The 17,337-nt window shown below is 40.0% G+C and overlaps 2 protein-coding genes across 2 annotated transcripts in view; one reads left to right on the top strand and one right to left on the bottom strand.

Moving 5' to 3' along the window:
• Positions 1–17,337, bottom strand: part of si:busm1-57f23.1 (uncharacterized protein LOC368621 homolog) — a 270,341-nt gene that overhangs the window by 77,365 nt on the left and 175,639 nt on the right. The window lies entirely within an intron of this gene.
• Positions 1,901–7,729, top strand: LOC132992632 (NLR family CARD domain-containing protein 3-like). The gene is made up of 2 exons (XM_061062067.1): positions 1,901–2,105; positions 6,152–7,729. The coding sequence occupies exons 1-2, from the start codon at positions 2,057–2,059 to the stop codon at positions 7,639–7,641; spliced, it is 1,539 nt and encodes a 512-aa protein (XP_060918050.1). The 5' UTR covers positions 1,901–2,056; the 3' UTR covers positions 7,642–7,729.

The following is a 17,337-nucleotide window of genomic DNA, read 5'->3' on the forward strand; positions in this document are numbered from 1 at the left end:
AGAAACCTGAACTAACAAAAGTCATCACTGTTTCAGTTCCAGGAAATAACAAGAAGGGGAGGAGAAAATCTGAGCTGATATGGGTTACCAAGAAACCAAAGTTTAAGTGTTCTGTGAGTCAGAGCTTAGGCTCCATTTTGAGTCGACAGAGCAGAAGGACAAATGAAGCAGGTTCATGCTGAGTAATACTTTAAAACTGATCAGATACAGTGCAGGATCAGCTCTGTGAATGTGGACTACTTCTTTTCAAAATACATTTTGTGTACACACACACGCACGCACGCACGCACGCACACTCACACACACACACGCACACACACACACGCACGCACGCACGCACACTCACACACTCACACACACACTCACACACACACACACACACACACTCACTCACACACACCAAGCTATCTGATCCTAACTACTGAGTTTCTCTCGTATTGTTTCCTGTTTGTCAGGACTCCTGCGGTCTGAGCTGTTAATGGTTTTCTCTCACGTTAAATGAAGTCCAGAGAATGACTGAGTTTTAAATTTAATAGGAAATATTTTCTCCACCTCTTCAAGCAGTCACAACAAAATACTGCAACCTAGTAAAATGTTGTGACTGAATGAGGTCTGTTTTATGAGAAGGTTTTAACCCTACAGGCATGAAGGACTTTGTTTTATACCACGGTTGGTGATTACCTTTTTCACCTACGTGCCCCTGTGACTGCTGGATTCAAAAATCTACCAGTCTTACACTTTTTAGGCAGTAGGGAGGATCATCCCTTCACCAACCCTGGGGAAAAAAATGCTGCATACTACTGAATGATGTCAATCAATAAATGGTGTGAATCAGAGGGAAGTGAGGATACCCTATGCAGACTGGAAAATAAGTGGGTATACCTATACACTTGACCTGCGTATACCCTCAACTACACCACTGGAAATCAACTTACCAAATGGAAAATCTACCCGCATTTGGTGCTTGGCAGGTACCAGTCTTACATTTCTTACCTGCCACTTTATTTTAACTGGCAGCACAATGTAATGATGTGTAACATAATAATCAAGGCTTATAGTATTCAAGAAATAGGCTATCAACTATTAAATAAAATACTGACATGTCTCACTCATAAACAGAAAAAAAGTTTGTTTTAGTTTATTATTTTTGGGCTATGTCCTCAAAGGCTGATGAAGCTGAAATGAAACCTCGACTGAGAGGTAAGATAATGGATATATTGTTTTAAAAGAATATGAGCTTATATGAGGAGAGCCATCACAGTCATAAAGGTTTCTGCTGGAAACTGAGTTTCATTTAGAAAGATATTTTTAAGTCACTGTGTGTTTTCTCCTCAGGACGTTGTAGCTTCTAACTGAATCTGTCAGGTTCCTTTCCTCTGCGTTTGTATTTCAAACGTCTGAGTTACAGTCATTTGCTTCTGTTGAAAAATATCCCATTTTCTAGCTGCTTCACAATAAAAGCCAGGAACTTTTAGTGTGAAGTGTTTGTCGGAAATAGAATGCGTGTTATATCGTGTTCACAACCTTTGTTTCAGAGCGCTTCTCACCAGCGCTCCTTGTTGCTAGATTACAAAAGTTAACTTCTGCTTCCCTCTGTAATGTCCGTAAGGTGTGTTTTAGCTCCATGTGTTTCATATTTTCTTTAAATCAAATAAATATCACCAAGAAAACATGAGGACGATGTAAAGGAGTCATGTCCTGATGTCAGCAGCAGCTCTACACCTGCAAACTGTTCCCTCCAAAAGACGAGTCAGACCAGCGTCTCCTCCATCATCGCTTTGTTATCGACAAATCTGATATCAGAAGTCCCGCCCCTTCTTGAGTTTGATTGGTCGGTGAGGGAGAAGTGACATTGATCAGCGTGGCGCTGTTCTCAAAGTTGAACGTCTTTCGACTGTTTGTTATTTTGTCCTCAGGTTGTTTTACCTGCATGAATGTCTTTTATTGTCCTCTGATCAATCTGGAGATCAGAAGATGAGTGATCGAGGAGACAAAGAGGAGGACAGAGCAGAGTCTCCTCTGTCCAGCTGTCTCTCTATGAAGAGTGACCGGTCTAATGGTCCTCCTCCAGCCTTCAGTAATGAACCAGGACCCTCAGATCCACAGTAAGAGAACTTTTTTTAATCACCAAACTGTCAAGCTAAAAAAAAAAAAAAGTCCTGAACACCATAATGTGTTGATTTTCTTGTTTTTAATCATCAACCTGCACACAGTGATCATACAGAGAAAGTCACTGAACTCATAACAACATACTAAGGATTATATATATGTATTATATGTTTATAGATAAGATAATATGATTTCAGTATTGACTCTTTGGTTGTGTATCTAGTCGTCTTCTCTGTGATTCTGCAGGAAGTAGTCTTTTAAACTGATCCTGAAGTTTAGTGAGATCTGCTGTGACCGTTTTCTTTGAATCATTTTTTCTGTTGTGTCCACTCTTTGTTTGTCTTTTTTAATGTTTTCTAACATGACTACATGTATCGTAAAATCCGGTGTAAGATGCACTTTTAATACCTGTTTTTTTTCATCTTAAAAGTTGGCTGGGTCTTACTAATATACCAGTATAAAATGTTGACACATGAGCCATCATTACCGCGGGTGCAGAAGTCACCATCACTGCGTGCGACCGGACGCGATTAAAAAACCATCCCCATTCATTGGGCCTGATTTACTAAAAGTTTGTGTGTCTTAAAACGTGTGCAAACTTGATACCACCAACAAAAATGTGTTAACTGATCTACTAATGGCGCGCAGTGAGGATTGAATCTTTCATATGAACAAAACAACACGCATTGACCATTTAGTACGTTTGACTTAATGAATATTCAATATGGGGCGTTTCTGCCCTAGAAAGGAGAAAATGCAAATAAGTTAAGTTAGTACACGTGTTGTGATTTACCAAGCCTGACAAAAACTGAGGTGATTGTGACGGTGTCTTTGAAAAGAACGTGCTAACCCAGGAGACCAGTGTTACACACAATTTAGTCCTCTTTACTTGGGACCTTAGTAAATCAGGCCCTCAATGTATTAAGAGCTGATTGCACGCTGTTCTGGGAAAGACAGCGACACAGACCAGTCTGGCTGCGCTACTTTTTCAAAACTTTTCCCTCAAGAGGTCATAATAATTAATTTACAGAAAACTGTAGGATATTGTTCCATAAATAAACCTTGTTGAATGCTCTTTTGATTGAAAGAGTCCTTTATTAAAGTTAAAGAGAAACAAGCAGAGTCGGGCAGAGAGCTCGCAAGCTAGGGGTCTCTGCTTCACAACTTTCCCAGCAGGCTGAGAGCTCGACTACCGTACTGTAGCTGGTAGGAGAGCAAACTCCACAAAGAGAAAACAGACTAAAAGGGTGACAGAGCTGAACAGTAACTGCAGGTTTTGGACTTCGCTGAACACAATAAAAAACTGTCATGCAGGAAGACAGTGTAAACTTTATTTTCTCTCTGAGAGACCTTCAAAAACACAACGCGTCTTATACCAGTGCAACTTATATTTCGGATTTTACGGTACTTATTTTTTTAACTCATGACACAGCTCCTGCACATGCTAAGTGTGGGACCGGCGGGACTTAACTCCGCCCATTCAGTTCAACGTTAGCAGTCCACTTCACAGCATAGCTAACAGCTAGGCTGCTATTATCCCCTACGGCTTTTCGCTCGTCCTGAGAATACTCTATAAACAGTAAGTTAACATTTACCTTTTCTACAACACAGTTACAACTAATTATCTTCAACCCAAATATTTAATTAAAGTCTTAAAACTACACTTTTTTAAATATACAATTATGGTTATTAGTTATTTGTCAGAGCAGTTACTAGACTTTGTCAGGGTTAGCAGAGCAATACATTAGCAAAGTTTTATCATAACATGTAAGAAACATTTTGAGGTTAATCTTTACATTTAAATTCTCACATTGTGTTACAAATCAGTACTTGGGTGTAAGAACATGTTTAAGGATAAGAAGTCTGTTTTAAACGATAAAAGACGAGGGCTTTGGTGTCTTTTTTCTTTTCGTTGTTGATGAAACTACTGTAAATAAGTATGTGATGTTCTTCTGGGGTGGACTTCGGTTGCTTCTCTTCAACAGCTCGCAGCGAGGGAGGTCTCCCCCGGATGGCCTGAGTGATGTCACCCACAGGCTGAGAGCTGAGGCGGGTTTTAAACCTCTTGACAAACCGTTACACCGCACCCGCCTGTCAAGCTGGTCAGCTACACGCCTTATTGTGAATAACTCTTATCCTTTATCAAATCAAACGATCCTCGTACAGTGTGCCGATCGAGACATGAGCTAATCACACCTATTTGTTTGTTTTGTACCAAGCTGTAAACATGTTAATCTCTGCTGTAAAAACAGACTTTTTGAATGTAGTTTTTCAGATTAAATAAATATTTCTATATAAATGCACTCCTTTATGTCTACTTATGAGTATACATTTCAGATTTGAAATGACAAGACTTAAATGTGCATTAATGCTCAACTCAATAGCTAAGGGAAGGAAGTCTACTTTTAAACAACTTTGTCTTCTTTTGACATTTTTTTTTACCAAATACTAATGTAGTTAATTTCAGAAAATGGGATGGAACAGAGTCATTGCAAAATTTGCCCTTAAACACAGCCCCATTTTTAAATCAAGATACATGGAGAGTAAATAAGATCAATAACTTGTGAATAAAAACACAGTTAAAAATGAAATGTAGTCTTCCCAGATCAATATCACATAATATCAACTTCTCCCATCTAAACTGGACAAAGGGTTTTAAAATGAGAAGAAAATGGTTTGATTGTTGTTTGGAGGAGATCTATTTTTATTTGAACAGCTGAAGCATGAATACAGTCTTTCAAGGTGCAAACCCTCCTCTTCCTCCTCCTGAAGCCTGTGGAGCTCCTTCATGTACTGCCGTCTTATCTGCTGGCCATCTTCTCTCACCAGAACTTTAACTGTTGAAATGTCATTCAGAAGAAGCTCGAGCATGTGACATGGATCCAGGAGAACATGGACTTTTAGTGAGGGGTCTTCAGGATGGCAAAGAAAGAGAGAAAATATCAGTTATTCATTAAATCATTTTTTTGTTCTCATCTATTTTTCTGTATTCATCTGTGTGTAAGAGTACATTTATAAATTCAACAGTACTACCCAGACAACAAAGGTACAGTATTCAGGTAATCAACATCTATTCAAAGTTAAGAAGATAAACCTTATTGTAATCATGCTATTTTCAGCTCTCTCACTCACTTGCACAATGATATTCTACATCAAATTGCCTCAGATTTTGGAGGAAAAATTAAGCAATTTATTGTGGATAGTACTTCATCTTAACATGAAACAAATACTACCTGAATTATTTAAATCATTAACAGGTCCCAACTCTCAGATATTACATCTGGAACAATAAGTTAATATGTTTTTTGAAAACTGGTTGAAAATAACATCACACTTGTAGGTCAGTTATTGGACTCAGATGGTAGACTCTATGGTTACACAGACAGACTTCTGCACATGCTCACTGCGGAGGACAGGGCACACCTTTTTAAAACATTGCTTTTTGTGGCTTTATTTGATTTAGTCCACCACTGGTTTTTAAATGTCAGTCTCAGTTTTCATAGCTTTATGATTTCCCTTATCTCCACAGAATAACAAAGGGGTCTGTTTCTGTGGAGGAGCAGCTGTCCAGCTGTGCTTTGTGTCAGTGTGTCCTAAGAGATCCAGTTTCTACCAGATGTGGACACTGGTTCTGTAGACAGTGCCTCACCTCATACTGGGACCAGTCTACTCCCTGTCAAGTAAAACTGTGCACCCCGTGGCTGGAGTCCTCCTGTCCCCAGTGTGGAGAACGATCTAAAATAAGACGAGGACTGCAGATATCCAGTCAGTCCAGCACTGTGATAAGTAAGACTGAAGTCATTGTGCCTAAAAACAAGACAAAGCAGTTAGTATTTTCATTGATATATAGTTAAATGAAACATTTACATTTTATCTGATTCTTGCTGTCAGTTTATATTCAGTATATTTTATTTCTCTTGTAGCAGCACACATTTATTACACGGATGTTTTTGTGTTGTGTGCTTAATGTGTAATAATGAAAATTGTGTATTTGATAATTTTATAAATCCAGTCTCAGGATATGTTTCTTCTCTTTCAGCAGATAGAGGTCTGCAGGAGGTTACAGATGAACTTAAGATCAGTCTGAGGAAGAGATGTGAACATGTGACTGAAGGAAGTGATGAAACAGGAAGTAGAACCCTCCTCAACAGGATCTACACTGAGCTCTACATCACAGAGGGACAGAGTGAAGAGGTGAACACCCAACATGAGGTGAGACAGCTTGAGACAGACTCTAAAAAGAAGACCCTCCATGAGACTCCAATCAAGTGTCAGGACATCTTTAAAGTCTTACCCAACCAACAGAACCAAAAGACAGAAGCTCAACCCGACCAACAGAACCAAAAGACAGAAGCTCAACCCGACCAACAGAACCAAAAGACAGACGCTCAACCCGACCAACAGAAACAAAAGACAGACGCTCAACCCGACCAACAGAACCAAAAGACAGAAGCTCAACCCGACCAACAGAAACAAAAGACAGACGCTCAACCTGACCAACAGAACCCCATCAGAGTGGTTCTGACAAATCGCTGGTGTTGGAAAAACCTTCTCAGTGCAGAAGTTCACTCTGGAGTCTTCTGCTGGATCACTGCCACTGTTCTGGAGCACATGATGAGCACAGAGCAGAGAGGAGAGCTGCCCAAGACCCTGACTGACATGTTCTCACACTTCCTGCTGGTTCAGACAAAGAGGAAGAAGAACAAGTATGGTGAGGGACGTGAGACAAGTCCACATGAGCTGATGGAGGCCGACGGGGAAGTTCTTCTGAAGCTGGGGTGGCTGGCGTTTGAACATCTGGAGGATGGAAACATCATGTTCTATAAAGAAGACCTGGTGCAGTGTGGTCTTAATGTCACAGAGGCCCCTGTGTACTCAGGAGTTTGTACAGAGATCTTCAAAACAGAGTGTGTGATCTTCCAGAAAACAATCTACTGCTTTGTTCATCTGAGTGTTCAGGAGTTCCTGGCTGCAGTCTACATGTTCCACTGTTTGACAAACAGGAAGAGAGAGGCTTTCCTTAAAGACAGCAACATCATTTTTCAAACTCCTGAAAGTGATGACTTATCCCTGGATGTCTTCCTGAGGAGTACCATGGAGAAATCCCTGAAAAGTGAAAACGGTCACCTGGACCTGTTTGTTCGCTTCCTTCATGGCCTCTCTCTGGAGACCAACCAGAGACTCTTAGGAGGCCTGCTGGGTCGGAGAGACAACAGTCCAGAAATGATCCCGAGAGTCATCAACAACCTGAAGAAGATGAACAGTGATGATATCTCTCCTGACAGAAGCATCAACATCTTCCACTGTCTGACGGAGATGAACGACCTCTCAGTACATCAGGTGATCCAAGAGTTCCTGAAGTCAGAGAACAGATTCGAGAGACTCTCTGATATCCACTGCTCTGCTCTGGCCTACATACTGCAGATGTCAGTGGAGGTTCTGGATGAGCTGAACCTGAGGAAGTATATCACATCAGAGCAGGGACGACTGAGACTGATTCCAGCTGTGAGTAACTGCAGAAAGGCAAAGTAAGTCCAGATATGATTAAATATGAGTAAAAATAAGCCGTTTAGTTCTTCAAATATATACTATACAATATCTAGGTTTTTGAAAACAGTGTTTATCTTCAGTCACTTGTATTTTGTTATAAGTTTTCTTGAGCTGCTTTAAATGCTGAGTGAAAATATGTCTTTTTGTAGATCTAGTGTTTACCAACTTCAAGGTCACAGGTCATTTGTTTCATAATAATCCCTACATTTACTGTTTTTTTTTAAAAATATTATTAGTGTCAGTAATAACAATAGTGATTATTGTTACAATAAATGTTATTACCATTACAACTAGGGCTGTCGTGGTAACCGCATAAATGAATAATCGCGGTAAAACAAGATTTCAGCGGTGACCGCACGTTGAGTCACTTCACCACACATAATGCAATGTGTCAAATCTAGCAAAAAAGTGTGAAATGAGGAAACATCTCATTTTAGCTCTCACCTCGCAAATATGCCTAGTATCAATAAATCAATTTTTATTTGTATAGCACCAGTTCATAACAAGTGTCATCTCAAGACGCTTTACAAAAACAGCAGGTCAAAGACTTTACTCTTATTTCAATATTACAAAAGAGCAGGTAAAAAGACTTTACTTTTAGAGAGAGGGAGAGAGAGAGAGATAAGAGAGAGAGAGAGGGAGAGAAAGAAAGAAAGAGAGAGGGAGAGAGAGAGAGAAAGAGAGAGGGAAAGAGAAAGAGAGAGGGAGAGAGAGAGGGAGAGAAAGAAAGAGAAAGGGAGAGAGAAAGAGAGAGAGAGGGAAAGAGAAAGAGAGAGGGAGAGAGAGAGAGGGAGAGAAAGAAAGAGAAAGGGAGAGAGAAAGAGAGAGAGAGAGGGAGAGAAAGAAAGAGAGAGGGAGAGAGAAAGAGAGAGAGGGAGAGAGAGAGGGAGAGAGGGAGAGAGAGGGAGAGAAAGAAAGAGAGAGGGAGAGAGAAACGGAGAGAGAGAGAGAGAGAGAGAGAGGAGAGAGAGAGGAGCTCAAGGCACCAGTTCCCCTCGTAGTCTAAGCCTATAGCAGCATAACTAAGAGCTGGTCTACACCAGCAGCAGCCCTAACTATAAGATTTATCAAAAAGGAAAGTTTTAAGTAATTTATTCAAACTTATTTTATTGTTTTCTTAATTAACAACAACGCAGTGACAATCAGCGACAGAGACAAACGTTCACGCCACAGAGCTGTGTGCATGCCATCAGCGGAGCGTGTCCGACACTACACACACACACACACACACATACACACACACACACACACACACACACACACACACACACACACATACACACACACACACACACACACACACACACACACACACACACACACACACATACACACACACACACACACACACATACACACACACACACACACACACACACACACACACACACACACACACACATACACACACACACACACATACACACACACACACACACACACATACACACACACACACACACACACACACACACACACACACACACACACACACACACATACACACACACACACACACAGCTGAAATACAGCACCGTCATGGAAGCAACAGTTATAATCATGACAGCTGGTTTTCAAACCTGTACAGTACGATTTGGCTACAGGATACATAACTTTCTCTCTCCCTCTCTCTCCCTCTTTCTCTCTCTCTCTCCCTCTCTCTCTTTCTCCCTCTCTCTCTCTCTAACTCTCTCTCTCCCTCTCTCTCGCTCTCCCTCTTTCTCTCTCGCTCTCTCTCTCCCTCTCTCTTTCTCTCTTTCTCTCTCCCTCTCTCTCTCCCTCTCTCTTTCTCTCTCTCTCTCCCTCTCTCTTTCTCTCTCTCTCCCTCTATCTCTCCCTCTCTCGCTCTCCCTCTTTCTCTCTCCCTCTCTTTCTCGCTCTCTCTCTCCCTCTCTTTCTCTCTCTCTCCCCCTCTTTCTCTCTCTCTCTCCCTCTCTCTTTCTCTCCCTCTCTCTCTCTCTCTCTCCCTCTTTCTCTCCATCTTTCTCTCTCTCTCTCGTATATGTTCTGTAGTCAATCTTACTGTACAGATTTGTATAGAATGAACTGTCATGGTGTTTTTTTCGTAGTCAAAAGTCTTAAGAGGAGGTGATTCTGGTCATACCTGTTGCTGCTATGACAGTGCTTCACTTCAGCACCAGACGCTGTCTGTCTGCAGCGCTGCTCTGTTCCACTTACTATCACAGCGTTATTAAGAAAATGATCAAATAAGTAAAAGTCACCGTCTAAATAACATTGTGGGCCATATGTCACTGCTGACCCCAGCGTGCGATAATACAGCACACCGCGCTATTGAGCCACCTTGGATCACCGCGGCAGCCCTAATTACAACGCTATTAACCAAAGACTGGGATAATGTTGAATGCTGATTTAAAGGTTAACTCCTGCACACGGTCTATTAAGTAAATCAAGAATATTTTTCTTTGTCTTGATTTAAACCGCTCGGACATTTTTGTTTTCCTCCTTCATGGACTCGAGCCAACATCACGAGATTAAAGTCTGACGAGTTGTGTTTTTCTGTCCTCACTTTATGCTAAAGTAGACCCCAATATATTGTAAGCCAAATTAGCATCACTCTCCTTAAAAATATTTTCAAAAGATACCTTTTCCAACATATCTTGAAATTTGCGTATGTTACTCGCATTGAATTTCCTATGAGGTCCTGTGACAACTTCATTTTTGGTCTTAGCTCCATCCATCATTGTAAGTTGACTGGAAAATGATCTGAAATATCTGAATATAATATTCCTGGAACTGACATATTCTGCATAGAATTTGTCAGTATATTATCAATCAAAGTTGCCGTTTTATTTGTTACCCTGGTTGGTTTACTAATGGTTGGATAAAAATAATTTGCATATAAATTATTCAGGAAATCTTCAGTCGGACAGTGAGTTTCCCCCTTAAAAAGGTTGGTATTAAAGTCCCCAAGGATGTAGCAGGTTTCCCCTTCCTTATTTATTAGTTCCAGTGTAGTGTTCAAGCTATCATTAAAACTATTTATGTCTGTGTCTGGTGGTCTGTAAATACAGCCTACAATCACATTTTTCCCAGAATCGTAACAGGAGATTTCAGTAAACACTGATTCTGTATCAATTTGATCAGATTTGAGGGAAAGATCAGATCTATTCTTAAAACTGTGTTTTTTATGGACATAAACTGAAACACCACCTCCGATTTTATGTTCCCTAACAAAATGAATAGAGTTATACATAGACAGTTCATATAAATCCTTAGTTTCTTCAGTAAGCCACGTTTCTGTTAAAGCAACTACTGAGAAGTCATGTTCTAAGAGTGATAGATAATGCAAAAGCTGGTCATAGTCTTTTGGAAGGCTGTGGGTATTGAAATGCAATAGTGAAAAAATATTTGATTTTGTTGAAAGTGACTTAATATAGGCATTAAACTGGCTTTCTCTATAGTAGTGACAAGGGCCTAGATTAGAGTTTGTTGAGAAGAAATTAATATCAGGATCAAAATTTGAATCATGAAAATTTTCTTTTTCATGATTTAATTAAAATGGGTTAAACAGCATATTGTCTATGTCTAAGTGTTTTAAGTCATGACTGTCCATCAGGTAGGAGGCAAATTCATCATCATCAAGTATAGAGAAAGGAAATAGACTTACACATTCTTTACAAATCCAAGATGCCCATATGCCAGATGACTTTTAGATACCGGTGTACATCTAATATGAGACCCATTTTTACATTGTGCGCAGAAGATGCTCAGAATCATACTTTTTTGACACTGCGAACACTGATCTTGTTTAGTCATATTATGAAAGGAGTAAACATAGTACAGCAACATGGATTCCTTAGGTCATTACCTCATTTCTTCTTGGCTTATGTGAAGGTGGGTGCACGATGAGCTTGTCATATCGTAGGTAAGCTATATCACCTCTCTCTCGTGCAGCTTTCATCTCTGGCAAAAGTTCTCTCCGCTTCTGCCGAACTGTTTCAGAGAAGTCCTCATTTATATAGACATTCAACCCCTTCAGGGTTTTTGCTTTGGCCAGAATGGAGAGTTTGTCCTTATGCCTTAGAAGCTTCATTGTAATTGGACGGGGTTTGTTGCCCATTGGAGCAGGTTTACCCGAACGATGAGCACGTTCAATTTCAATCTGACGGTGATCTAATTTCATCTTCTCTGAAAGAAGGCTCCTAATTTTTTCTTCTGTCTCCGTCCATTTTTCATTTAGAGATTCATCAATGCCATCTATGATGATGTTGTTTCGTCTCGAGTAATTCTCAGTATAATCAATTTTAGCAGATATATTGCGACTAGAGTCTTGCAGTGAAGTAAGGTCAGCCTTAAAGGAATTAACATGTTCAGATGTTCTGGCTTCTGATAGTTTTAGCCCATCCAGCTCATTCTGTGTAAACTGAAGGCTGGTCTTTAAGTCCTGTACTTCCCTTGTCAATTCATCCAGTCGCTTGTTTGACGAGTCCAGAATAATTTGGATGAAGTCTTTGAAGCGATTTTCTTGTAGACAAATCAAATCTTTGTAGAATGTCTTTTGCTGTTCCAAGAGTTCATGAACCACCATGAGCCTGGCCTGGTGTTGACTGGCTTGGCTGCTGCTGGAGCCTGGGCCTGGCCTGGTGGTGGCTGACTAGCTGCTGCTGAGCCTGGGCCTTGATCACTTAAATCCACAGATTTCACTTTCAGTCGCAAATTACATTCATGATAGATCTAAGAGGACACTTAACAGCAAGAGATGAAGTTTCGGTGGAAAAATACTCAGGATTGAGGTGATTTCTGACAGATTGCTGCTGCTGCTCACACTGCTGCTGCTGCTCATTCACATACTGTTGTTTCAAAGAATTAAAACTGTCAGGACTAGTCAAAACATACCATCATGTATTGCAGTTGCTGACCCTGATGGTAGGGTTTGTGATGCTACAGGTGTCGAGTAGCCAGAACCAGATGGGCCAGCAATGCCACTGTCAGTGACACTGCTTGTGGAAAGTTCTTGTACCAAAGTGCTTTGTCCAGTGGTATCCCTAATTATGGAATTACACAGAAAAATGTAGAAAAGTAAAGAAAGGGGTTTATATCATTCCTTGATGACATTCTCTGGGCCAAGATTTCAGAAGGACCCTTGTTATGTGTTAAGCAACAAAAAACATAATTTTAATTTTCAGCGACTTCTGCTGGTTTAAGTGTCAATTATTGTTGATATATTCGAGTGACATGGTGACAATACCTTTCACCACATGAACTTGCATGGTGGGCATCACCTCAGCAGCGTACTGCTCATATTGGGCAACAGTCCTGGAAAGTCAAAATGTGATGCTTAAGTTAACAGCGTATCAGCCAGGTTTTATATACTTCATTATATACTTTATTAATCCCTGAGGGGAAACTCTGGTTTATACTCTGTTAATTATCGAGAGACATTCTCACACACATAGACCCGAAACACACACACATGCACAAACAGAACATGTAATAATGGAGGGATGTCACCTGCCACACAGGGAGCCCACCAGGGATGTTTTGCTGCATTCAAACTATTTCTCTGTGATGTCTTTTAATGATGAAATAATGATAATGAGTCATAATGTATCATATCAGAGTAGTTACTAATAAGAATTACCTTGTAACTATGTTATCTTTTACTATTTATAGTGGCCTTTACAGTTGGACTCAAGCAGTGAAAATTCATGAGAAAACTTACAATTAAGCTCATCTGACAAATTGCTTACCATACAAATTACACTTGGTTCCTGCTCTTCCTCCTCAGGTTCACAATTCTATATGAGACATGGGGTAAAAAGCTGTCATTACGATTTATTTCTACAAATATGCAATAACTACTGTACAATTATAAACAGAACACAACACGATTACACACGTGATGTAAAGCCATAGCTTATGAGGTGTAAAATGGCATAGGAAATGTATTGTTCTTTGCAACAGTATTAAATAAGGATTACTTACATTATCAACATCATCATCACACTGACATGAATCAATGTGGAAAGGCAGCAACTCAATAGGAACTGATATGCCACAAGTCATGCAGTCATTTTTTGGCATTTTCTGAAATTCAGGTGCATCATATGGCAAGGGGGTCGTGTCTATCTTCTCTTGCAGGGGGATAATATAGATGGTGTTCTTTCCATTGTTTGAGGATGACTTCAGTATTTTTGTTGTGTACCCCTGGGAATCCTGGGGCAGGGGAATGGTTTTTCTTTGTCCACTGCCTCCTTTGAAAATAGAAAAAACATTTTATAAGAAAAACATTCTTTCAGAAGGTCAGTGTTCTTTCAACTTTAGGCAAATGTATTTGGTTAGCATATTTCTGACACAGGGAAATTCTAATGTGCTTTACACAAAAGACATCAAGAAAGATGTGACAGAGGACACAAGGCGATACTAATAGAACATTAAAACTGAAAAAAATAAAAACTAGTTCAATTTAAAAACACAAATATGCTAAATTGAATAAATTAAATAAGACAATAAAAGTAACAGTGCAGTGTGCTGATTACAGATAGTCTTTCATAAAACACAACTTTGATGAGTTAATTCTGATCAATAACAAAAAACAAAGAGTCATTAGTTAGTAGTCTTTCTGTTTTGCTGTCATGATCTCATCTGTGGCTTTTTGGAGGATCCAACCACCACGCAATTGTCGTAATTTTGGATACTCCTCAAGGAGTGCTCTGGTTATCTTAAGATGAAAACACATGATATTAGTTTATATATGTAATACAACCACATAGATCTTTATAGACACAGCCAATTTTCTGGACCTTGGTGACATCAAAGCTGATTACAGTCTTTATTATGAAGTCCCACAGAAACAAAATGCTACTCAATAAGAATTTACTCAGAAGTGATTCTGGATTCAACCAGAAAAAAACCCATCCTTATAAATAAAATGGTGTACCTCTGTATGATTCGCATCAGCTGCTAGATTAACAGTTCTTCGACCTAAACCTGCTTGCAGGAGAACATTCTCATCTTTTGGAGTCCTTTCTGTGTGTTGAGGCTGCAGACAGAACTGCAGTTCGAGGAAGTTCTTCAGTGTTGTTGGTCTCGCAGGTTCTGCTTTTCTTTTGAGTCGTGACTGGCCGCCACTGAACATAGCTGGAAAAGACCTTGAAAAAGGACACAAAAATGTGTGTGTGTGTGTGTGTGGGGGGGGGGGGGGGGGATGATAGTATGAAGTATGAATTATGATACAAAATCTGTAATTTTTATGTTTGATAATACCAAAAATACCAAAGTTATGAAAGAAAGAAACAGGTATAGACACATATTTCCAACTCAAAGCTGCTGTAAATGAGAGAAAGAGAGACAGAGAGAAAGAAAGCAGCAGATTAAGTATATAGAGCACACTCTATTGGTGGCATACAGTGGTACAGTAAATCTGTTTACTACAAGTCCCAACCTGTAGACTGTAACTGTGACTTGATTTTTTCTATTATCGTATCAAAGTTAATACAAATTGATATCATGACAACTATAGGCTACTTTGAGTACCACATATCCTCATACCTCCGCATCTCCCCCTGGACAGTATTAGTTGCAGCAGGCTGGCTGACCCCATGGGTGCTGCTGCATCCTTCATTTACAACTGAGGGTGGGCCCTCTGGCTGCCTTCCACTCACTCTTCTAATGCATAACAGAAGACTTTTCACCGCATTTTCCAGCTCGCCAGTGTGTTCCAGAGAAGAAAGAAACACACAGCACCACATAGATACTGTAAAAAACATACCTGCTACTTGATAGGAAGAAATTAATTCTGGAAGTGATTTAACGAAACTAAACAACGTTAAGTGCTTTGTAAGCAACAAGTTATGTCAGGAGAATACTGAAAGAGCAAAAACCGTTGAAGCAGGGTGCATACCTGGTTAATTAAAAAAATGTGACTGTTGCACCCCTTGTAAAATAATTGATGTTCCCCTTTACAAATGTAACAGATAACTTTACACACGGCTTTGACACGATAAGTTAGTATTGGTCAATAAATGACATTACTAATGCTAGTATCCAATACCCAGTGAGTTCATATTTATCAATTACTGTTACGTTGGAAAACACTTTACTTTCCGTAATGTTTCCTTGTAAGGGCGATTAATTTCTACAAGCACAAATTTGTTTTGCTACAGACGTCTCGCAAAATGTGTCGCAAAACTCAAGCAGCGCAGATTCACGAGAGAAAAGTTTTTTTTTTCTTCAAGCTCTCACATGTTATTCTACAAGCTCTCACATCACATTCTACAAGCTCTCACATCACATTCTACAAGCTCTCACATCTCATTCTACAAGCTCTCACATCACATTCTACAAGCTCTCACATTTTGCAACATATCTACCTTCATAGTTTATCTGATCAATTCAAGTTTGGTGTCAAATGAAAGTAGACAAGTTGAAGAATAAAAGTTGTGCTCAAATCACACGGTTTCGAAATAAGGCGTGGCCGTGGCGCGATGTCAAAGTTTGATGTCGTTTTTGGCATTGCGCCAAAAACAGTAAATGCTTATAACTCTACTATGCAGTGTTCAATCATCACCAAAACATTCATGCATGACAAAGAGCCCGCCCTGAACACATCCATGATTGAATTTTTTTAATTAGTCACAGCGCCACCTGTTGACAACAGGAGGTCACTCCGTCTGAGCACTGTTTCCTATGCACTAGCCATTCAACACAGTTGCTTGAATCTCCCTCAAAATCGCTGTTGACCATCCAAAGAGCTTGACCATACGACCTTTACAAGCACAAAGTCCTGCGTGAAAAGCTGTTTCCTTACGGACGCGTTGTTCGCCATCAAACAGGAAGTAGTTTTTTCACGGGCTTAACATAGTCGCACAGACCCAAAACTTCATACATATAATCCTGGTGATAAACATCTTATGTTGTTTAAGTAAATGGGGGTGGCTTAATTGCTCAGTGGCGCCCCCTTCAAATTTTCAAAATGGCTTCCCCATAGAAGGTTTTTTCACGTACATTCATGAAAATTGTTACGCATATTAAGCTTGTCAGGACGGACAAAAAATCCTCTTGCAGCGTTTCAAAAAACCCGACAGCAAGTCCACAAATTAAAGTTGAATTTCACAATAACGGCCCAAAATCCCGATTTCAGCCTTCCTATTTGAACAAACTAGTCCGAGGGATCTCATGTGTTCGACGCAAACTCAGCGTTAGCGTGTTCTAGATGAGTACAACATATCTCGTTGTGCTCTGCATGTTATTTCGTCAAAGGGCGTGGCCGTGGCGTGCATTTGAACTTTTTTGTGTGTTTTGGCAACCTGCCAAAAAAGCAAATGCTTATATCTCAGCAATGCACAATATGTTCAATCATATTACAATTTCTCATGCATGATACGGGACCCGCCCTGAACACATCCATGTTTGAATTTTTTAAATAAGTCACAGCGCCACCTGTTGACAACAGGAAGTTACTTCTACTCAATTAGCATTAGCCATTGCTACGCGGTAGCTCAATTCCCCCCCAGAATTGGTGTCGACCATGCTAACACCTTGGCCATCCAAGATTTTCAAGCTCAAATGCCTACGTCCAATGCTGTCGCCATACGGACATGTTCTTCACCATCAAACAGGAAATAGTTTTTCCACGGGTTTAACATAGTCGTACAGTCCCGAAACTTCTTACATACACACTTTAAAATGCTATGTTAGTGCTGCTGGGTTATAGGT

Source organism: Labrus mixtus, chromosome 17 (assembly GCF_963584025.1).
Source record: "Labrus mixtus chromosome 17, fLabMix1.1, whole genome shotgun sequence".
Taxonomy (NCBI): Eukaryota; Metazoa; Chordata; class Actinopteri; order Labriformes; family Labridae; genus Labrus; species Labrus mixtus.